This window comes from Eublepharis macularius, chromosome 4 (genome assembly GCF_028583425.1).
Source record: "Eublepharis macularius isolate TG4126 chromosome 4, MPM_Emac_v1.0, whole genome shotgun sequence".
In the NCBI taxonomy this organism is placed as follows: domain Eukaryota; kingdom Metazoa; phylum Chordata; class Lepidosauria; order Squamata; family Eublepharidae; genus Eublepharis; species Eublepharis macularius.
The window spans coordinates 163643859-163667375 of NC_072793.1; the positions used below are offsets into that span (position 1 = coordinate 163643859).

General features: G+C 46.5%; 1 protein-coding gene across 4 annotated transcripts; it reads right to left on the reverse strand.

Annotated features, from left to right (window-relative positions):
- Positions 1–491: 491 nt before the first annotated feature.
- On the reverse strand, positions 492–21751 carry LOC129328365 (GRIP and coiled-coil domain-containing protein 2-like). 4 transcript variants are annotated; one of them, XM_054977378.1, is made up of 13 exons: positions 21455–21750; positions 20954–21045; positions 19874–19954; positions 16398–18330; positions 15673–15798; positions 14278–14373; positions 13317–13430; positions 13084–13221; positions 11145–11324; positions 7944–8120; positions 5302–5481; positions 1241–1349; positions 495–937 (listed from the first exon to the last, which is right to left on the reverse strand). In XM_054977378.1, the coding sequence occupies exons 4-13, from the start codon at positions 17310–17312 to the stop codon at positions 912–914; spliced, it is 2061 nt and encodes a 686-aa protein (XP_054833353.1). In that variant the 5' UTR covers positions 17313–18330; positions 19874–19954; positions 20954–21045; positions 21455–21750; the 3' UTR covers positions 495–911. The 4 variants fall into 4 exon arrangements, with proteins under 4 accessions (XP_054833355.1, XP_054833353.1, XP_054833352.1 ...); XM_054977377.1 differs by having other exon boundaries at positions 20859–21045; XM_054977380.1 differs by lacking the exon at positions 15673–15798 and having other exon boundaries at positions 492–937; positions 20859–21045; positions 21455–21751.
- Positions 21752–23517: the final 1766 nt, after the last annotated feature.

The window sequence follows — 23517 nt, forward strand, 5'->3', positions numbered from 1 at the left end:
GTTCTTACCATTTCCTGCTGACCTGCCAACTACACAAGATGATTTAGAGCCTCACTGTACATATACTGTACCTGGATGCGTACGTCTCGGGGTCAGTGTACTTTTTCTGGCAATGACGCGTTTCCCATTTTTCTCTTTCATTACAGAATTGCACATGCATTCCTTCTCCCCTTCCTGTTCAATGTGACCTATGCACTGCCTCGCTGTACCTATAGCTATGACATAGTTTGCCTGTTCTCTTGGCCTTAACCCCAGAAATTGTCTCGCTCCTGTAATTATGGGTTGGCACTGCTGGTATTGTGTAATACATACCTGTTCTCCCCCCGTGCAAGGGAACACTTTCCACTGTTACAATGGGAATCGCCGGTTGCATTCGTTTTGCCCCAGTGTATCCTCTTGAGGACAAACTGAGAGAGGATCTCCCCACCAACACCACCACAAAAATCTGGATGTGTCAGGGATCGGGTGGCCACAGACCGTCTCTGCAGGGAACATCATTTCCACAAGCTCTCCCCCCCTTTGAAGGAGGCACTCAACAATGCAGCTACAGCGGCTTGTACTCCGTACCTAATTACATTTTTTCCTAACTTTTGGCAATGCATTTGTTAGAGCACTTTTTTTTTAATTTCAGGCAATGCATTCTGAAGGAACAGGGTTTGAGTTTTGAGGTTACAACTTGTTTGCCTACAGCCTCTGCGATAGGTGAGGGGTGCCCCACCCCTCCACCCCTTGCCATGAACCCACAATCCACATTCGTGCTTCAGTGAAGTGCTGCTGCCCACCAGTGGAACCAGTCTGACGCTCTCTCCCCCACTGCGGTATCCCCAGTCTCTGAAACAAAAGACAACTCCCTCGGTTATAGCCATCCCTTCCTTCTTTCCAGCATCTATAGGTTTCGGGAGGTCTTGAGGTCAGATGGCAGGGGGAAGAGAATTGCCTGAAATGGGGAAGAAGAAATATTGTGAGAACATCTGCAAATTTCCAAAACATTTTCACAAAAAGTCCTCAACAAACATCCTAAGAAAACAACCTAGTGGTCTGACTTAGTATAGGGCAGACTATAGTGCTTGTAGCCAAAAGTTTGTTCCACCACTCTCACACTTTTCGATTCATTCCCTATTCGTGACATTTGATTAGCTGCATTTCCTTATTCCCCATCCAACCATCTTTCAGTCATTAAAGCTCTGCTAATCATTCCTCTTCTCCGCTGGAACAATTTCAATCTCTCGCTGCCACTCACCTCCCCCATCCGGCATCCGTTTCATCCCTAGCGCGTGTCTGCCATCCAACAAGCACCCCTGCAGTTTCTGTAGCATCTGGTCCTTCTTTTCTGCCTCCCGCAGAACTTCCTGCCAGAGATTAAATGGATCATGTCAGAAAGCCAACTGTGAATTGCATCGCTGACCCCATCTTTAAGCTACAAAATTGCTGAGCAGAATTGTGAACAGGGTCACAGCCTGAAACACCTGAACCTCCCCTTTTTTATTTTTTAACATTCAGTCTGATGACAAAGTGTGGTGAACTGGAGCACCTGCGCAGTGTCTTGTGTTGGTTTAAATAACCTTGTTCCAGCCAGCCTTCCAAAGATGCAATTCACATTGCAGCCACTAGATGGAAGCAAGGTGCTAGTCACAGTCAACCCTACAAGTAAGTCCATGGCCCGAGAACCCAAAATTGACATCAGGTAATGCGGCAAAACTTTTTAATGTTTTTCTGAAAGGTGTGTATGTCTGTGTATTACGTTTTGATGTTTTTAAGCGCAGTTACAATCTAGCAAACCATTTGGGTGAATTCCTGTAATCCAAACAATAGAAGAAATAGTGAACCAAGATACTCAAGCACCAGGAAGAATGAAAGGATTTAGCCCCAATTCGGGAGCTGTCAATAAGTACTATTGGACATCAGGATACAGGAGTATGTTTCTGAAGAAGCTGAGAGGTAAAGCTGGTCAACGGAGCAGTAAGATGACACATCCAGATTTCCATCTTACTAGAATTTTAAAAATGATGAGGCAAACATTCAAGCTTTAGTTAACCTGATGATTAACAACTGGCTAAACCCAATGAGCTCTCATCTGGAAGAGTTGGCTAGCGTGTCCACTAGTGTAGTGCCCCCAATATTACCAGGGATCTTTTCACAGCTAATGAAATTGGAGAAGCAGGATATTTGGAATTCAAAAAGGATGCATTTGGAAGTAAGCTCTACAATTACCAATTTTCACAACAGGCCATCCGAGCCAAACCTGAGAACATTTTCTAGCATCAATAAAAAGACAAAATGCATCTATGGTGAAACTAAGGACGTTGAACTCAAGACTGACCAAAACCTCTTTGGCGGTATGGTCCTTGTTGTCCAAAGCAGATAGTTGCATATAAGAAATGTCTTAGCCCATCCTCTGGGATGAGGCCTGTTTCAAGATCACCAGAGACCTTTGGGGAGAAGTATGTGAGCTGAGGTCTGCACCAGAAGAAGCTGACACTAGGATGCTGTTGCATGCAAAGGATGGGGCAAAATCTATTGTTATTTCAGAAGACACAGGGGTATTCAGACCATGCCTTGGATTCACAAGTGAAATACCATGCCCCGTGTTTGTTAAATGGGGGACAAAGAGTCCCACAAGATTTACTGACAAGCAAACCCAGAAGTTCCCTTGGACAAAATGTGTCTGCTGTCTTGATTGGACAACATGCCTTTACTGGCTGCCTCTGCAGGTCCAGGTAAGTTAACTCCCTTGAAACTACTGAGAAAAATCAAGAACTGCTTGTACACATCCAGTCAACTATGGAAAACATGGGATATTTCTATAAGAGTGTTTGAGAAGGTACAGCAATTCGCTTGTCTGATGTACATTTCAAATACCTGCACTAATTTTGTAAATGAATTATGCTATGAACTTTTTTATGCCAAGCATGGAGGGGTGGAGTCCAGCCAGCTTCCCCCATGAAAAGATTGCCTATTCATGCACATACGTAGGGCCAACTTCCAGACAGGAATCCAGAGACAGAGTTTGAACGGCCAGCCAAATGGACCTAGCCCAAAAGATTATGAACGGATGATTGACAGAGATGGCAATCTTGTTACGGTCAAGAACCACACGCTCCAATTGCAGTTTTGGAGATGTGTGTATTCCTGTCAACTGCCAAACTGTTCATGCCTGTCCTTTCGACATACTTGCACTGTTATGTGTAAATTATAGACACAAAGCATCCAGGGGGGAAAATGCCGTTGAACTTGAGGGCTCAGAAGATGATTTCAGTGATGAATATTAAAAGCAGGGCTTTTTTTCAGCGGGAATGCGGTGGAACGGAGTTCCGGAACCTGTTGAAAATGGTCACATGGCCGGTGGCCCCGCCCCCTGATCTCCAGACAGAGGGGAGTTTAGATTGCCCTCCGCGCCACATGGCACGGAGGGCAATCTAAACTCCCCTCTGTCTGGAGATCAGTGGGTGGGGCCACTGGCCATGTGACCATTTTCTCCGAGGGCAACCCACAGTTCCACCACCCCTTTTCCCAGAAAAAAAGCCCTGATTAAAAGTACTATGAACAAATGCTAGATGTTAACAGCTGTGCAATTATAATGTAAGATCTGAAAATAAAAACATATGCATGTTGAATGTTTGCTGCACTGACAAAATTAAAAGATGTTTCTCAGCAGTAACACATAATTACATATTACCTAACATAGGATAAATATCACATAATACATGGATCCATTTTCATGTACATAACTGTGGCATATCAAAATAAATTTCTTCATGCTACAGCTCATTGGAAAGGCAAAAGAGTAAGCTACAATTGTCTAATATACTTTAGGAGATAATCTGGATTATGGTAAGCACCGTATGCCATAAACCTTATAAAATGGGGAGTGGTGGCATTTTCTTTTACTTTTGGCTTATATCACAAATATAGTAATGAATATTAGTTATTCATAGGGGAATTTATTAGCTTTACAACACTGCTTTAAAATTTGAAATTGGTCACTTAGTTCATGAGTTCTAGTTCAAATTAGAAAAGGTAGGAAAAATTGGCTTCAGCCGTCTTGATGACATAAAAAGCTTGAGCTACCAATCAGAATGGGTTATCACATCCAGGGCTTTTTTTCAGCCAGCACGCGGCGGAACCGAGTTCCGGCACCTCTTGCTCCAGGCGCAAAGTTCTGTGGAGCTGTTTGGTGCTGTGCGGAGATTCAGCGTGAATGGCTGCTCGGAGAGGAGGCTGGATCGTTGTGAGGAACGGGTCTCCCCAATAGATATAAGGGACTCGCCTCAGCTGCCCTGTGGAGGGTATAGAGGCAGGGCTGGAGAAATTTTGCACCCAGGGCAAGAGTTCATGACTATTGTGATAAGTATGATCCTACTGGGTAGTTCTTATGTCATTTAACACCCTACACAGACACAGAGAGAGAAGGTAGGGGGTTCTGTCTCACAGTTGATGTAAGTCCATAGCACATGAAAATAATATTATTTCAGAGAATCCAGTGTGTTTCGCCCTCATTTCCCTCTTGAGAGTTCCACCACCTCTTTTCCCAGAAAAAAAGCCCTGACACACACACACACACACACACACACACACACACACACACACACACCCACACACCCACACACACACACACACACACACACCCACACCCCTACCTTTCAGAAAAACATCGTAAAGTTTTGTCATTGTACCTGACATCAATATCTGGTCTGGCCTCTGGACTAAAGAAATAGAGGAAGTTTTGCCAAAGGTTACATTTTGACTCAGGCCGCCGGCCCGCTTAACCTGTCTTGTCTGCTCTGACTCTAAGGTTGCCATCTTCCAGGTGGGGCCAGGAGTTCTCCTAGAATTCCAACTGATCTTTAGACCACAAAGATCAGTTCTCATGGAGAAAATGGCAGCTTTGGGTGGGGGGGGGGGGACTGCTGACACACACACACACCCCAATCTCCACAGCACCTTAAGAAAGTCAGCTACCAAGTTATATTTACTGCAGCTTCACTTGATTCTCAGATAGCAAATAATGGGAAAGACCCTTCCCTACTTGAAGCTAACTGCATGCTTTGCATGCCAAAGGTCTCAAGATTCCTACTTAAAAGTGGGATTTTTTAAAAACAACAACATAGTTTTCTCAGCTTCAGAAGTACAGAGTATATGAAAATGCTGAGCACACTCAGAAGATTGAGATTTATGTAAGAATGCCCAGATGAAAATCCGGCAACAGTTTCCCAGTGAGTAGCCTCTTTTCCAGCCCTCACACAAGCCCCTTGCTAGTCTCCCACTAGCCCTCTTCAAACCAGACCTTACTTCCTTGCTCACCTCCAGGACACGATCCTTCTCATCCCCCATCCTGTGAAGTCGAGCCACTTCTGACTGACACTCTTCTAGGGCTGCAGCCCCCTTGGCAAGTTCTGCCTCTAACTCTGCCAGGCGTCTGCGTAGTTTTTCAGTCTCCCGTGCCCGTTCTTGGGCATCCAGAGAACGTTGACACAACTGTTCCTATAAGACGGAGGAAGTTGAGAACGTTGGCATTCATGGTGATGTGGAACACAGGCTCAGCAAGTTTGAATCTTCACTGGGCTGTCAGCTCTTTTGTCTTAATTCTGCTCCACCTTTGTTCGGCACCAGGGATAGTAATGCTGGCTTGCCTCACAGAGCTGTTGTTCAAATACTTAAGGAAAGAGATGGGCCCACCAATGTGTTTCTTGGCTTCCAGTTGCTTCTTCCCCAAAGTGACTAGGCCGTTTCCACACTACTCACCTTCATCCGGAACGCTGCGGAACGTCGCAAAAAACGCACGGAAGAATAGTGTCTTCTCGCAGAAGTTTTGCACGATGTCACGCAAAACTTGCGTGAGAAGATGCTATCTTTCGCATTCTTTCGCAACATTCCTCAGCGTTCCAGCTGAAGGTGAGTAGTGTGGAAACGGCCATTGCTAAAGTAATTAGCCAGTCCTGGCTTTTCTTTACCTCAGTGGAGTAGGAGGTATTTTAGAAGAGCCTGGGACGCATCACCTTTGGATATACAGAGAGCACCCACTTAGAAACAGCTGCCTGCATCATAGAAACATGCTTGGCTTAGGGGAGGGGCCACAGTTCAGTAAAAGAGCATCTGATTTGCATGCAGAAGGTCTCAGGTTCAATCCCCGGCTTCTCCAGTGGAAAGGACCAGAGAGTAGGTGATGTGAAAGAGCTCTGCCTGAGACCCTGGAGGGCACTACCAGTGTGAGTAGACAATACTGACCTTGATGGACCGATAATCTGATTCAGTATAAGGTAATTTTGTTGATTGATCCTGTGACAATTAGCTCCTGGTTGTCACCACTTGTGTTATATACTGTAACTTCACGGCTTGGGCTGCCACTGATTTTAATCGCTGCACAGCCTTGATGTGATGAGTGAAAGAGAAGTGGGAGACCTCTGAGGTAAAGCTTCCCTAGACTGAAAGCTTCCCTGGACTGTGGACTATTACCCCCACACTCTAGCCTTTCCTTCTGTTTAAACACCAGCCACCACAAGATCAATAAAAAGGACAAACTTTTTTTTAACTGGATGGTAGCATGTAAGTTTTGTTTTCCCTAAAGGGCTTTTATTTGTGACCCTAATAATGTGGTTCTTGATAGTGAAGTGATCAGAAACCTCTTTGCCCCAGCTATTTTGACTGGACAGTTTAGCACGCTGGCCCTCGGTCTGCCTCATAGTTTCTCCTGCCCTCTGGGACCTAGGTGAGATTTGAGTACCAAACAGGCAACTGTGTCTATTCACAAAGAATGAGTGCAAAACATTGTACTTCTGACAGCTCCAGAACCTGAAAAGATGGAATGTTCATGAACAATCAGTGACATCACACCATCTGGGCCAAATAGCAACAAAGGCCTATCACAAGCCTATCACAAGCACTGCAAAATGCAAAGCACAACAATATGCTTTTCCAAATCCCTTCCTGACGGGACAGGCTGCGTGTATTCCAGGATTCCGTGTTTCTAAAATACAGCACAACAGGCTGCACTGCTGGACCCACCAGAATTGGGCCCTTGCTGCATTATGCACAAAGGTACTGGCTGGGTATTAGGAAAAACTTTTTCACGGTCAGAGTAGTTCAAAAGTGGAATCAGCTGCCTAGGGAGGTGGTGAGCTCCCCCTCACTGGCAGTTTTCAAGAAGAGGCTGGATGAATACTTGTCAGAGATGCTTTAGGCTGATCCTGCACTGGGCAGGGGGTTGGACTAGATGGTCTGTATGGCCCCTTCCAACTCTATGATTCTATGATTCTATTAAAGTGAAGATAAAACGGAGGCTGGGAGAAGGATGTTGTAAGTCCTTTGGGTCCCCATTGGGGAGAAGAGCAGTGTAAAAATTATCCAAATAAAATAAAGTCTGAACTAGACTGTTCAGGCAGATCCACTATCGCCACAGAGGTAAGAGGCCCCTACTTTATATACAGAAAATCCAAGTTGTCTCCAGTTAAAAGATCTCAGGTGGTGGCAGAGACGGCTGAGATTCTGGAGAGCTGTTGCCTGGCTAGATGGTCCACTGGTCACACTCAGTGCAAGGCAGACTGGTGTGTTCATAGGACATGCAGCTTCTCTCATTCCCTCTTCCTGCTCCTTGAGCTGAGTTGCAGGCATCAGCTTGTCTGCATGAAACGCTCTACCTGCCAACTTCTGCAGATCTAGCTACTGTGAAAGACACAGGAGCAGGTCAGACCAGGGTAGGTTCCTCCCCACCTCTCTGGAAGGTGAGAGCAGACCAACTTCTCATTAAGCAGTTGGGTAGAATACCACCTGCACTGGTATTTTTACTCAGAAGGTATAAGGACTAGGGGCTTGCTGCTTCATCCTGTTCGTTCATTGAAAATTCAGACAAGGGGGCCTGGAATCATGCCGGGAGGGACCAGGCGCCTGCAGGCCCCCCTCTAGATTACAGGCCTGGTGCACTCTCAAGCCAATCACTCCTTCATTACCTGTAGCTCCTTTTCCCTGGTGGCAGCTGCCTCTTCCATCACCCGCAGGTGACTCTGCCACTGGGCTCTGATCCGTTCCTGCTCAGCCAACGCCTGGGCTAACAAGTCTTCCTTCTCCTGGAGTCGCTGGAACAGTCCTGGAGCAAAGTCTGAGCTGCTGAAGGAATTTGCAAGGGCCTTGACAGAAGAAGGAGGAACAGACAGGCGTGTAACTGATGTGGCATGAACGTGTTCATGTGTCTGGCTGTGTCTTTAGTGATCACTGTTCTTCTGATTAAGTTGTGTAGTGGTCAGAACATCAAATTTAGCCTGGGGAGAACTGGGTTCGAAACGGCACTCTGCAGAGAATCTCACTAGGCAATGATGAGCCAATTATTTTCTTCCAGCATGGCTGTGACAATAAGACGGGGAAGGGGAAAGAAGCATGTACTCTGCCCTGAAGTCCCTGAAGGAAAGGTGGAATAAAAATATGGCAAAGCCAGATCTTTTCTAACAAGTACTCTGAGCACGATTTTTGTGCACACAAGATGCAGCAGACCTGAAGAGAAAAAACCTGGTGGTGGTGATTGATACCATATACCCTTAAATACGCAAGACATTCTACCTAAGTCCATCGCAGGGGCTATCAAACATACATATACTAGGAGTTCCCAGATAGAACTTTTCCCCCAGGTGCATGGGGGCCTGATTTGGGTCAGAACCCTAGTGCATCGGGAGACTGGTCTAAGTCTTCTCCCCCCATCCAGTGTTCCCTGACTGAAAGTGGCACCAGGAAGCTGCTATTTCCCGTTATGTGCTACATATGTACTAATGAGACAGACATGAGAGTAATGCATTGTGCATTTAGGTCAGAATGTTAGACTTTGACCAAGATGATGCGGGTTCAAATCCTTGCTGTTTTGTTTACTAGCTTACCTGGAGCTTGTCATTCTCCTTTCGGGTTGTCTGTCTTACAAGTTGCTACTAAGATAAAATGCGTCATCTTCATGTCTGCCTCCCAAAGGACAAGATACACTTATGATCACTAACAGATAGGTGGCAACCTAGTCTTTAAATACACAATAAATATTTATAAATAAGAAGAGTTGGCATAACACAGTGGCCAAGAGCATCAGGTCTGCAGCCCAAATATCGCTTTAGCCACGAGTTTCCCAAATATGTGTCCGCTGGCTAAATAGAGAAGTATAAACAGAACAATGAAGAAGATCTGAGGGGCAAAATTGATGATTTAGTCTTCTCCACACTCGCGTCTGTTTTTTTCTCACACAAAAGAATGGGGTGGGGGAGCCACATCAAACATGAGGACCAAGACAAAGCCCCAAAAGATACAACTGGGAAAAGACAACTTTCTAGAAGAATTTTAAAATTCCCCTGAGGTAGATTGCTAAAACACATCCGGGGTTTAGAAGAGTATTATTTTGAGTAGAACAAGGAATTTTTTTTAATTTAAAAAGTTTATTGCACTATTTTGATTTTGCCTTTTCATCTTTGTTTTTCCCCATAGTCAGAATTTTTCCAGTCTGGAACCCAGCTTGGGGGGGGGGGCAGTAAAAAATAAAATAAACAACAACTGGAGACTGTTTGCAGAGGACAATCTCCTTGAAAAATGCCTTTCCTGCACCTGCATTCCAACACGCAGTACGTTATCCCCAGGTCCATATGAAGGTCTGCCTTGCCCAGGTCAAGCAGATGGGCACTGGGGAATGCCTGGGCCACGAGGCCTCACTGTAACCCACCAGTACACATGTAGTGCCCTCAGGGGGGCTCCCTGGGACTGTTTCAGGTCAGGAAGGCTTAAGCCTCTCTCCCTCTGGTCCCAATCAGAATCACTCCCAACTCACCTTGGAACTCCCAGCACACACTGACAGTCCCTAGAGGGGACACAGGAACAAAAACCAGCATCCAATATGGGGATAATGATACCGGCCCTACCCTACAAAGTCAAATGCAAGAATTTCTGAAGCGATCCATGCCAAGCTCCCAGGACAGTGTGGAACAAATGCCAAAAGATGGGTTAAGGCTAAAAACCCGTGTGCCTCTATATCATTAGATACCCGTGAGACTCAGGGATACCGTGGCTGAAATCGCGCTAAAAAGACGCTACACTTCCGGGTGTTTGGCGAACATTTAGCGCAACGCCGGGACGCTCTGCGGGCATGTGGATTCAGCCCATTTCTATCATGCTAGTGTGGTGTAGTGGTTAGAGTGTCAGACTAGGGTCTGGAAGACCCATATTCAAATCCCCACTCTGCCCTGGAACCTTGGCACAGTCACACACACTCCGCCTAACCAACCTCAAAGGGTTGTTGTGAGGATGAAACGGAGGAGAGGAGAACAATTTGGGACACTTTGTGACCCCACAGGGGCAAAAGGTGGGCTATAAATGAAGTCAAGGAATAAAATTATTATAATAATTAAGAGTGCCAGTTACCTTCATCCAGGGCTTTTTTCTGGGAAAAGAGGTGGTGGAACTCAGTGGGTTGCCCTCGGAGAAAATGGTCACATGGCTGGTGGCCCCGCACCCTGATCTCGGAGGGCAATCCAAACTCCCCTCTGTCTGGAGATCAGGGGGCGGGGCCACCAGCCATGTGACCATTTTCAAGAGGTTCCAGAAATCCGTTCCCCCGCGTTCCCCCTGAAAAAAAGCCCTGCCTTCATCACATGGAATGTTAACTGGGTTTGTGAGCTTGCCTGCAGAAATTAAAATAAACTAATTTTTCACGTCTGAACTCTCACAGCACTGTATGAATGCTGAAGTATGATGGGCTTTCAGTGGGCAGGCCTCTGTCAAAGATCGGCCATTCTGCACTGGTGCTCAAATAAGCCTGAGGAGAAAATGGGGGGGATGGGGTGTTGTTGACATGTTTGCATCACTTCCCGCCAAAAACTGGAAGGGATGCTACCAGAGCACAAGAATTTTGCCAATCCCTATGGTTTTTACAACTATTTCAGTCTTTGCTCATACATCTGTGGCTTCTCCATTTCTAAGCTGGCAGGTCTGAGGAAAGACCTTTCCCTGGCTGAGACCCTGGAGAGCCACTGCCAACCAGGGCAGACAATATTAAGTTACATGGAGGTCATATCTATGAAATTTGCCCAGGGTAGTTAAAAGCAGCGTAGTCCGAAAAGGACTGTACTATATAATATTTCCAAATGCGTTTTTCAGCCCTTCTCACTGGAGCCAGAGCAGGAACAGCTTACCTCCACATCCTTATTGCTGCTGGCCAATGCCCCCTGCAGTGCTTCGATTAAGGCTTCCTTCTCCTTCAAGGCCAGGAGTAACGTTTGGTCACGCTGCTGCCAGGATTCACGGGTCGAGGCACAGAGGCGTTCCAGGCGCCAGATCTCCTGATCTTTCTGGTGCAGCACCTCACGTAAAACCTGAGGGAAAGAGGAATTATTGCTACAAGTTACTTCTCACCATTTCACAGCTGAAAATAAGGACATGCTTAGAAACATTCCATTTCTCAGGAATGGGATTACCACACACACACCGCCAACCATTACATATTGCTCCTTCTATTATTCTATTGATTTATTCTGAAATGGATGAACCCACACTTTTTTAAAAACCAAGAAAGTAATTTGCCTGAAAAATGTACCACAACTAGTTCAAAATGGCTGCACTATGAGCAACAGCAGGCTGAGCACTACATAACACCTTAGTGTTCATGTACGCGCACTGATATGGATGCTCATTAGAGATAAAATGCAGCCATCTCACTTAAGGTTACCAACTTCGGGGGGGGGGCTGGATTTGTCTTGGAACTACAACTGATCTCCAGACTACAGAGATCAACTGTTCTTGAGGAAATGGTAGTTCCAGAGGGCAGGTGTTACATCCTTGCTGAGTTCCCTCCCCTCCCCAAATCTTGCCTTCTTTGGCACTGCCCCCAAATCTCAAGGAATTTCCCAAGCCACAGTTCAAAACCCTAACACCAGGAGGAAGCTGAACTTCCAATAATGTTCCTTCTAGCAACCCACTAGCGAATTTTAACCAAGCATCCCAAAAGGCAAGAACAGAAGTGAGAGTCAGTGATTTACCAGGGGCTGGAAAATCAGGACCATCCCTGGTCAATATGGATAGTTGAAACAATAGGATACGATGGTGACAGCTGTCGCCCAGGTGTTCCCAGACAACCCAGGACTCATCTCCAAACACAGGAGTAGGACCATGGACTTCCTTTTGACCAAACACATTTTAAAACAGGAATTATAGCGGCTGAAGGACCATGGAGCTCATATGTGCGATTCCACCCCTGGAAAATCACAGTCATTGGCCAGAAACAGCAGAAGAGTTAAGAAAGAAAAAAAAGCGAGCGTGTGCATAATGGGAGATAGTTTTGGGTGGGTAGCTGAGTTGGTCTGTAGTAGAACAGCAGGATTTGAGTCCAACGGCACTTTAGAGACCAACAAGATTTTCAGAGAGCTTTTGAGAGTCTGGTGTCTGAAGAAGGGAGCTCTGACTCTCAAAAGCTTACACTCTAAAAATCTTGTTGGTCTCTAAGAGCCAAAACACACGAGAAGAAATACCTAGATTCAGCACGTGTTCTCTTACCTCAAGGTTTGCCGGGATCTGTAAGCGTCCTGGAAGCTTAAAGTTTAGCATTTACAGAGCAGCAGGAAGGGAAATGCAGGCGCCTGTATTTCCCTTCCTGCTGCTCTGTAAATGCTAAACTTTAAGCTTCCAGGACGCCTACATATCCCGGCAAACCTTGAGGTAAGAGAACACGTGCTGAATCTAGGTATTTCTTCTCGTGTGTTTTGGCTCTAAGGTGTCACAGGACACAAATCCTGCCATGATAGGAGATGTAATCAGAACACAAGCAAGGCCTAGAGCTGAAGAGGGGGACTACATTTCCTATGATGCCATAAAGCCATACAGGACAGCGCTTCTCTCTGTATTTTTCTTAAACAACGAGGCAAGACTGTTCTGTGTTGACCAGGGAGACTTATCTGAACAACATGCCTATGAAGCCATGAAGCTTACGTTGTGGGAGGGAGGGGAGCCAAGCTGTCCAGATTCTGTTCTTGGTCATCATATCCTGAATTACATTTCCCACCTTGCCCAGCAGAGTCAGCCTTCCATCAATCACACTGTCCTTCACACAGGCCCCTTCCCACCCCGATTCCAGCATACGTGCAGAGTCTCCTCCCCTGTGCGGAGGGCTGCGTTGAGTCTGGCAAGGTCAGTATCTTTGTCCTTCATCGCCTCCTGAAGGTGCCTCAGTTCCAGCTGCTGAGATTCAAGTGCTGAGAAGTGACTGGAAAGGGTTTTCTGTGGAGGGGGAGAAGACAAAAAAGAAATGGGAGCTGCCTTTCTCCCAAGTCCAACCATCCGTCTGGTGGCTTCCTTGTGGCCATGCGAGTTACCTCTAAAGCCTGGTCTCTCTCCTTCAGGCGCTGGGCCATCTGCTTTACCGAGGCCTCCGACATGAGGGGCTGCACTCCAAGGGAGCCCAGAGACTGCAGGACCACCAGACAGTCCTGGGGAAGACAAGAGGCTTCACGTCAGAGGGGCCGGAACTCTTCCTTGCATTCCCCAAAAGGCTTCCTAGCATCTCTTCCCTTCTAAGATTGCCACGAGTGGGGGGGGGGCAGTGAGCCACTGTGTCCCCAAGTAACCGCTTTGTGACAGGCCAAAACCCAACACTGCATGTCCAGAGTGGGGGTGGAGTCGAGTGCCCTGCAGCTGATTATTTGTTCAGTGCACCTGTTAAAAGGCCAGAGAACCCTGCTAAGGGGAGGGGGCAAATATATCGGGGGCAGATACATCAACAACCCCAACTTCCTTATTCTCCTGTTTCATTTCTCACTGGTTCTCTCTGGCCTTCTGTGTTCCTTTTCTCTCAACCAGATTTTTAAAAAACTCTATGTATACATAAAACTAGCTGACTGCTGAAAAGACTCCTCCTTGATAGGCTAGCATTCCATAGGTGGGGATATTTATGTTTCCATGTTGGTTCCCCTTCATTAAATCTCCCACCTGCAGTCTGAAGAGGTACGGTCCAGGAAAGGTGGACCCGTACAGTATTTTCTGAATGGGTTTGTTCAGCTCTTGTTACGTGAACCAATGAAACAGAGCTCTTACCTTTGTCCCTAATGGTCAGAGCCCCCTACAGGGTCTGAGAGCAACAAAAACAGTACCCAAGTGTCTCTTGCTGAGCAACCACCTAACCAGGACTGTGGACAACTGGTGGACTCCTCCTGGCAGACTGCAAGCCTGCAGCTTTTTATCTTTCGACTCATTCGCTGCACAGAGCCTAGATTTTGAGGTTCTCTACAGAGAATAAATATCCTGTAATGCTAATCTGGCTCTTCTCCCCTCTTTCACCTGTAACACCTCCTCCTTGCTGTGTAGACTCCTTGTCAGCTGTTGGATCAGCTGCTCTTGGCTACTCACGGCCTTCTTAGGTGGAGTTCCAGCCTCCTACATCACAGACACGGGAGAGAAAGGCGATGAAATATTCAGAAAGCTCCCACTCCTCTTTGAAGTCAACAGGAGATCTAGTGTAAGACTTGCAGGGTAGAAGGGCACAGACGAGTAAGAGGGCTTGTGTCGCAGCCGAAAGGCTCGGGTGTCGGATTAAGATCTGGGTTTTAATCCCATACAGTTATGAAGGTCACCTGGGGCAGATGCTTCCTCTCAGCATTTACCAGCCTCACAGTATTGTTGCAAAGATGAGAGAGAGGAGGGGATGCCTCTGTCTTGGGTTAGCTTAAATGTATGTGACCCTAAGCTCCTTGAAAGAACAGAAAAACAAATATGTGATAACTGTTGATGAAAACCATAGAATGCTTTTTAAGCTGCTTCAAGGTTCTCTGGAGAGGGGGCAGAGGTATTTTCTAAATAAATAACAGGATAGTGGTTGGGCTGAGCTAAAGATTTGTAACGTGAAAACATATTAAGGGGATGAAATATTTCCTGAACCTTGCCGAAATGCCCTCCCCCCTTTTTGCTGCGGTTCATGGTCCGGACTTCGAGCTATACAACCACCATTTTCCTTCCAAATCTGTCTTCTCTTCCTGGAAAGAGTGATGGCTATCACATAGCCAAGGAGATCTGAATATGCAACAGTGTCGTTAAAGGAAGCAGAACTGAGAACAAATGCCATCACGTAGCCAAATATAACTGGTTAGGTGAAAACAGTCTATTTCTGGGGGGTGGGGGTGGGGTGACCCCCGGCATCTCCAGTTCAAAGGATCAGGTGACAGGTGATGTGAAAGACCTTCCGCCTAAGACCTGGACAGTTGCTGCCAGTCTGAGTGGACAAGACTGACTTCGACGGACCAAGGGTCTCATTCAGTTAAAAGGCTCAGGTGTGAAGAGGAGACAACTTTTAACAAAAGGAAAATGGCACCTACATAGTAGCTGTTGGGCCTATGAAGAAATGGACTATGCTGCTGGAGAAGGGCCCCAAAGTATGAATATTTCAGCCTCTTTTTGAGCCCTGCCCCCCACGACAGACAGAAAAGGGCTCATGTTTCACATGGTAAAAAAGTTTCATGAGGTTTGTCCCCTCAATTCTGCCGACCTTACAAAGAAATAGAAGCAGAGCAAAACCAGGGGGGATTTTGGCAGGTGCGACGTGTCCCACAGGAATAAGGAAAAAAGCTGCATTTCCTAAAATTCCCACTTTGCTGCAGCTATTCAAGACAAAGGTGTTCCAAGTTCCTTTACATTCCAGAAAATAATAGAAGGCACCAAACAAACAAACCCCAAATCTACCTGGCTCAAGTTCTCTCCCCGGTTCTCCTGGAAGCATCTTAGCTCCTCCTCAGCTGCCTCGAGACGGGCCTTCAGGTTACCAAATGCGTCTCGGAGGTCGTGGCATAGTATCTGCCGAGCTTGGAGCTTTGGAAAGGAAATGGGTTAGAGAACATACCGGACTGGGAGACAAGACGGGGGAACTTGTCAGATTACTCTAGGAACAGACTGCCAGGGCTCAGGCCGTTACGGGTTTTAGGCTCCTTCTCACAGGACAGCAGTTAGTGCATTGAGCTGGGCCTCAGGAGAATCAGGATCAAACCCCTCTCTCCATGAAACCCCCTGGATAAGGAGGGTGTTGCTGACACACAGCAGGGACCCAGCTGGCGCCTAGCCTTTGATGGCACAAGAGGTGACTAGGTCCACTTTCTGAGCCTGCACCCCCACCAGCAGCAAGGTCCATATTAAAACCCCAGACTTGAACCTGGATGGTGCCGGCATCGGCCCAGGAGGTGTTGCTTGAGGAGATGCTGCCTATGGCAGCAATATAGGAGACAGGGCAGGGGAGAAGAAACAGGCTTAGGGTATATCACTGGTGTTCAGGGCTCTTTGCCGTTTCAAGATCTGGGTTAAATTTGAGCCCACGGCACAAAAACTGGCCCTGCTCCTGTGTCTAATGCAGAAAATGTAGACAGGAAATGAACACTGCCCCAGTACCAAGCTCCGCCTTTATTTGTGACTCTTACCTTTGGCTCCACAGGCACAAATTCGTCCTCCACCTCTTCATACAGCTCCTCTCTTGAGGGACTCTCCCTCCGAGGTGCAGACACGTGCCCGTTCCCTACAAGCACTGGGATCTTGCTGCCCTCTGGCACTCTGAGATGCTTTCTTCTAATGTCCTTCAGTGCCTTCAGAGCCTCCCAAGCCAAATCAGACTCTGGTAAGGTATCCAACGACAGCATTGAACAGGACTCTGCATCCCCCAGACTCTGAGACCGGATGGAGACCTGGGATGTGGCGTAGTGTACTGTGGGCATGCTCTGGGACTTGTCACGACAGAGGGGGAAGACAGGAGACAACAAACCCAGCTTTCTCGGTGTTTGGCACACCCACTCATAATCCGAGTCCTCCACTCGGAGCCCGTGGCAACTACGGCATCGACGGTTCCGACACGGTGTCCCCAGCTGGCTGCTGTCAGCATCACTTGCCCAGCACTCATATTCTGAGAGGGCCATGTCATCCTGAAGGAGCCGCTGGTAACGCACATGTGGCAAGTCTGCTATACTCGCTGATATCTCTTGCCCTGCATATGACACTGAGTCGCTGTCATCTGGGAACCGCTGTGCATGGATGAAGCGCAGGGAGCGGGCCAGCTGGTCTTTTTCTGAGAGCAAACGCTGAAGGCGGTCAATTGACAGGGCTTGCACCCGGGCAATGACGGTATCGAAGCGGTAGACTCGGACCAATGCCTGTGCACATTTCCCACACAGGAATTCCCCATGTCCATCACCACGGCATGGAGTCTCCCGGCTGAGCACGTACGAGAGCACTACGAGCAGGTCAGGGCGTGTGTTGCGTCCATTGCGACTGAACAGCCATCGCCGATGGTTCCCACGCAGCACTGACCCACAAAGGCGGCAAAAATTGTTGGGGCTATCCATGAATCCAAAGGGGTATATGAAAAGAAGAAAATCCTGACTTCTCGGTTACACTCAAATTTCTAATACCTCTTAAACAGTTACAAGTTATTGCAAAAACTCTAGAATTTCTACAGCCCTAGGTATTACAAAGTCCAGTCACTCTAAGAATAGTTCAGGTTTTGGGATTCAATTTGCTGATTTGGCCAAACTTGTATTTTTAAATTGTCTAGAATTCTAAGATTAGCATCCTCATTACAGGATCCTCATAACTGTCTAAATTCCAGTATCTAGCAATTAATCCAAATGCTATTTCTATTTGAATTTGTCCTCTAAAGACTTGTCTCCTAACTGAAACCAGAAACTAGATTATTTTCTTGATTCTCCCTGGTCAGTCTTTAGTGTGGACAAATTTCTAAAACCAGATTTTAGATAGTGGAGGATCCAAACCTACTACTAAGAATAGCTGTCTAATCCCAGCAAGATTATACTTGAGCAATATCCACAGGCAACATGTAAATAATTAGTTTAAAGCTTGTCTAGCTCTTCGCATGTCCACAGTAGATAGGCTCCCGTCTGAATTTATGTTTTCCAAACGTTCTTTTATGATAATTCTGTGGCTCTCAGAATATCTGTTCTACAGTATTAGCCATCTCAGAAACAGATCCAATATTTATTTAAATTAGCCATATTGGATATGAATTTATATGACTGCTGAATCACTATTTAGATACCTGCTCACTGCTATGATACTTGCCAATAATCCAGAATATGAGTTAAGAAAAGAGCTTTAAATAAACTGGCATATCAAGGGAATTAAAACCTAAATTAATTTTTTTAGAATCCAGCTTCTCCTTTTTCTAGTAGAGTCCTCGGATTACAAGGCAAGGAATTATATATGGGTTCTGGAATAGGTATATTGGAATGTAGATCCTTTGCTGTATTTCCTACTGTGAATTCTTCAGAGCGTTAAAAATCACCAGTGTTGATCCCATTGAAAATTTAGCTGATTTTCTGCAGGTCTTGTCTTCTGGGAAGCTCCCTAGAAACCATTGGAAATACTTGTTTTAGAACAAAAAGAAGTTAACAGAAACCTTTTTGTCCAAGAAGCACACACTATTCCTGGTTATAGCCTAGAAATTATGACGACACTTCATTCTGGAGAGTGACTGTAATACAGTGGCGGAAAGTCAGACTCAGGAAGATCCCGGTTCAAAGATCACCTCAACCATTACCTCACTGGGTAAGCTTCAACAACCTCAATTTTCTTTCAGTAGTAGCACTTCCTTCTTCCTGTCTAAAATATGATACTTATACTGGTCCCCCTGACAGACTTCTTATAAGAATTTTTGAATCAATGTACGAAAATGTTTTAGAAACGGAATCAGATATAATATGGGAGATCGAGGTTAAAATCCAGTCACAGAATTGCTGGGTGACCTCAAGCCTGTCAGATCAACCAATCACATGATTTTTGTGGGGATGAGATACGGGAGGGAAAAATATGTACACTATGCTAAGATCGATGTATTGTCGAAGGCTTTCACGGCCGGAGAACGATGGTTGTTGTGGGTTTTCCGGGCTGTATTGCCGTGGTCTTGGCATTGTAGTTCCTGATGTTTCCCCACCCCTCCTGAGTAGATACAAATGACCTGCCAACATCTTTTCCACACTGTGACACTGAGAGATCTCTGTCTTTTGGTGCTACACCTCTGAAGATGCCGGCCACAGCTGCTGGCGAAACGTCAGGAACTACAATGCCAAGACCACGGCAATACAGCCCGGAAAACCCACAACAACCATCATTATGCTAAGATCCTTGGAAGAAGGGCAGGAGAAAATGTAACGAAGGCCTGTTGTGTTTTGCCAGACAGAAGTTAACACCTATTGGCCAGTCATTATAACTGTGTTATATAACTTCCCTTACACTAACATTCCTCTCAGCATAATTCTATCTATCTAGTACTTTTTAATCCCATCCCATCCCCTCAAGCAAGCATACATGGTCCCCTCCATTGTGTCCTCACAACAATTCTGTGAAGCAAGTTGGGCCAAGGGAAAATAACTAGCTCAAGTTCACCTACTAAGCTGCCGTAACAGTACGAGGATACGAACCTCAGTCTCCTCCAGGACCCAGCCCCAAGACTCTAACCACTGCACCCCACAAGCCTTATGCATGCTGCCTTGAATTCTGACTCTAACACAGAGAGGAGGAACCAAGCACCAAAATACACAAACTGCCTGCAGGGCAAGAAATAATTTTTTAAAAAACACACACCCAAGCAGTACAAACAAAACCAGAAAGAGACTCCAGCAGACTTTGGGGGAAATTCCAGCTTGCCTCCACCCAAGGCTGTACATGTTCTACAGGTTTAACCTGCACGGACGCAGAGATTCTGAGCACCTCCACAATTTTTTAAAAGCACTTTTCCAACCCAGGTGTTTGTTTTTAATTACTTCAGAGTTACAATCCTGCAACCTCACTGAAGCCAAGCAAGGCTGGGCCCGGTCAGCGCAATCTGACCAAGTATGCTTACCTTGAATTGCATGAAACCAAGAAGTATCACTAAAATTGAATTAAATACCTCTCCAAAGTGTGTGTCTGCACGTGGGGGTCGGACTTTCTTCTCTGGTTGTGATCGTTTACTTTTCTTTACTGAAGTGCCCTGTTATGGTGGGGGGACACAGAGATGACAATATTCAAATTGCTATCAAAGGGTACTAAACTAGATGTTTTTGCTAGAGGGCCAATTCAAGTAAGCATGAAAATCCCATATTTATTTAGCCAAGTTTTATCCTGCCCTTCCTTCAAAGAACTCAGGGCAGCATACATCATTCACCACTCTTCTATTTTATCCTCACTACAACCCTGTGAGGTAGGTTAGGCTGTGTGAATACAACAGGCCCAACATCACCCACTGAGCTTCATGGTAGAGCAGGGATTTTAACCCACATCTCCCCAGTCTTACATGCTAACCACTATATCACACTGGCTCTCACACGGTATTGTGTTCATGTATGTTTTTCTTTGCAAATATATTTGAAATACAATGTTTGGAAAACACAGTCCATCATGGTTCCCCATTACATATATATAAAATTAAGACTACAGAAGTAGGGTGTAGCCACATAAGTCCAAAACAAAAACTATATAATACCCAAAAGCCTACAAGTTTTTGAGTTTTCCAGAACTCACCAGACTGGGTGCTAAAAAACAGGGGCAGGGGAAGATGTTTCAGACTTTACTAAGGCCACAAATGGTGTTGAACTTTAACACCCGTGACATATAGTACTGTTGTGTATGATACTGCACGTATCACTTTAATGATTTTTCCCCACAGAGAAGTGCTCCCCATGGAGGAAAAGCATTACAGAAGAAGCATCAAGGAAGACATCGGGAAGGAACCGCCTCTGCTCCCAAACTTGACGGATGAGCTAGCAGCTATGAACCCACCCAGAGGGCAGAAGGCAGCCAGGATGGGCAACAAGGCCCAACTCCCTTCTGGAAAACTAGATCAAGAAGTTCAAAGGGCAACTCCGGGACACAAAGTGCAGGTGGTAACTGATTACCTGGGAGGAGGGAGGGGACAAAAAAAAACACCACAGAAGCCTCCAGCATGGACAGGAACTGAATGCTCATTTGCAGAGAACAAGGAATGCCTTACTTGAGCTCCTTTAATTTAGAAGGAGGGGAACCAATTTCTGTAGTGCCATAGAAGACCAACACATTGGCTGTAGCAGAAGCTTTTGCATGCACCTGGCCAGAGAAATGTATAAAAGTGGATTTTAAGCCCATGAAAATTTATACCACTATCAATTTGCTTAGCCTTTTCAAATGACTCTCTGAGGATTTTTCCGATCCTAATCTGGAGTGTGGTGGGCATTAGTTTGCAACACCTCCTCAGCTCTGGTATCAGAAGAACCCCAAACTGTCAGTCGCTTCCCTTCCTCTCTTCCTGTACCCAGACTTCTTACCTGCTTCTGTTGCCACCACCACCCCAGTCCCATTTTTCTCCTAACCTGCATGCTCATTTATTACTAAACCCTTCAACAATCCCCTCGCCCCAGCACATTTAGCACCCTTTTCCTCAGGACAGCTGCTCTCAACTCTGGGAAGAACCCCTTCCCTTTAAAAAATAACCAGCAACAAAACTCTTTCCCCTTACCTGTTGCCCTTCTGTACACCACCCAGAGCAAAGGGTATAACACACCTGGCAAGATACCTGAGCCAGCAGCCCCGCCTCCAAAGAGAGCCTCCCAGCCAGGAATGCAGCGCTGCCTCTGCTTCTCCCTCCCAGAAAGCCCAAGAGCTCTGGCTCCTCCTCTGCCCTAGCCTGTGGGACCAAAGGTTGCCGCCTTTTGTTCCTGGAGTCTGCGTCCTTATCAGGTAGAAATCCAGCCGGCGAAGCTTTCTTCAGCCTGCTCTCCCATGCCAGGTTTAAAGAGCTGCACCTGATGAGCTGCGTCAAGGTGCAAGAACCTCACCAAAAGAGGGGGAGACGGGGAACGACATGCCTAAATTGATCAGCCCGCCACATGCCCTTCCCTCTGGTTCCCAGCCCTCCCCCTTTCTCAGAGGAGCCCAGAAGTCTTGCTAGATTCCCCTGCCTGTAGCCCCACTTCCCTCCTGGATCCCTCACTCTGACAAACAACCCCAGGATCCCAGCCGGATCCTAAATCTTTCTATGCAGGCTTACCGATCCGATGCTTTTTTTTAAAAAATCCAGGACAAACTTTTCTCTTTTTCTTTCCCCAAACCCCTTCAGCCCAGCCACTCTTCCCTTTAAAGGGCATCCCCGCTTCCCGGTACTAATTGCCTTGCGAAGCAGTTTGCAGGCAACAAGCCACTTAAACAGAGCATGTGATGCATCGCAGTGAAAGGATTTGCACAAGCTAATCCACACGTCGGCCAATCTTCTCTCCCTCCCCCCTCAGCCTGTCTGGCCGAGCTGGCTCTTTTCGCTGCATGAGCCCGGCGAGGGGAGGAACTAGGACGCCTGGGTTCTTTCGGGGAACTACACACAACTTTGGATCGTTAAAGAAAAAGCAGGTTGCGGTTGCGGAGCGGTGGGCAAAGTTGCTAGAACACTTGTCGCCATTTCCATACCCGGCCACTAGAGGGAGGGCTGGCACCGTTTTTGAGCTTTCCCACGGACGAGTTACTTACCTGGGGCAAGATTGCCCAAGGCGTGGCCCTGTTGCTTGTTTGTGCCACGTCGCGCTTCTCCTGCCCTCTATTGGCTTCAGCCCCGTCATCGGTGCTTAATTCTCACACCCAAGCCTTCCCCAAGAAAGGCCTGCGCCTCCCCAAAGGATGGCCTTGAGGACAGAGCAGGGCCGCAAAGAAAATGTGTCAAGCCCGTTGTAGGGACGGGGGCTGAGAGGCCATTTCCCCCCCTCAAAGAAATGTTCACAGGAGCTTGTTGAAGCCCACCTGTTGCCTCCACAGAATCCAGGAGCCCTGCTCCCTTCCCCTAGGCTACCCCTGCTTTTTAAGAAACTGGTGTAAATGCACTTCCTATTCATGTTCTCACATAGCCTCTTTTTAAAATACATGGTTTATTTTGATGGAATGTGACAAGCGAGAAATAGCTGTGGGAGGTTTTAAAAAAACAACACAGCAGGGAGAGGAACCAGAACTCCTGAGTTCTCTGGGCAAATTGGCCATTATGTAAGAGCAACTCAGGTGCTCCTCCCTGCTCCGCCTGTCCTTTATTGGGATTAGAAAGCGTGGCTCAGGATGATAAAGAGAACAATCCTAAACAGGTCTGTTCAGAATTCTACTCAGATCAATTCAATGGGGCTTACTGCCAGGAAAGTATTGTATTACTCCGTTAGAATACTTTTATTTATTTATTTTATTTATTTATATTTCAATTTATATACCGCCCATCCCCAGGGGTTCTGGGCGGTGAACAGTTTGAAATTGATAAAAACAAGAAAACAATACTAAAATCAACATACAAAACAATAATGAAATAAATTAACTAAGTGCAATGGTGGGGAGAACCCTCCCCCACCCCAAAGGTGGGAGGCCGACATGGCACTGCCCCCTTCAACCACCGAACGCCTGGCGGAACAACTCTGTCTTACAGGCCCGGCAGAACGATAATATGTCCCGCTGGGCCCGGGTCTCCACCAGGCTGGGGCCAGGACTGAAAAGGACTGATAATGAAGCATTGTAAGGAATTGCATTTTGTATCAACTTGGCAAATAAATAAATATACTC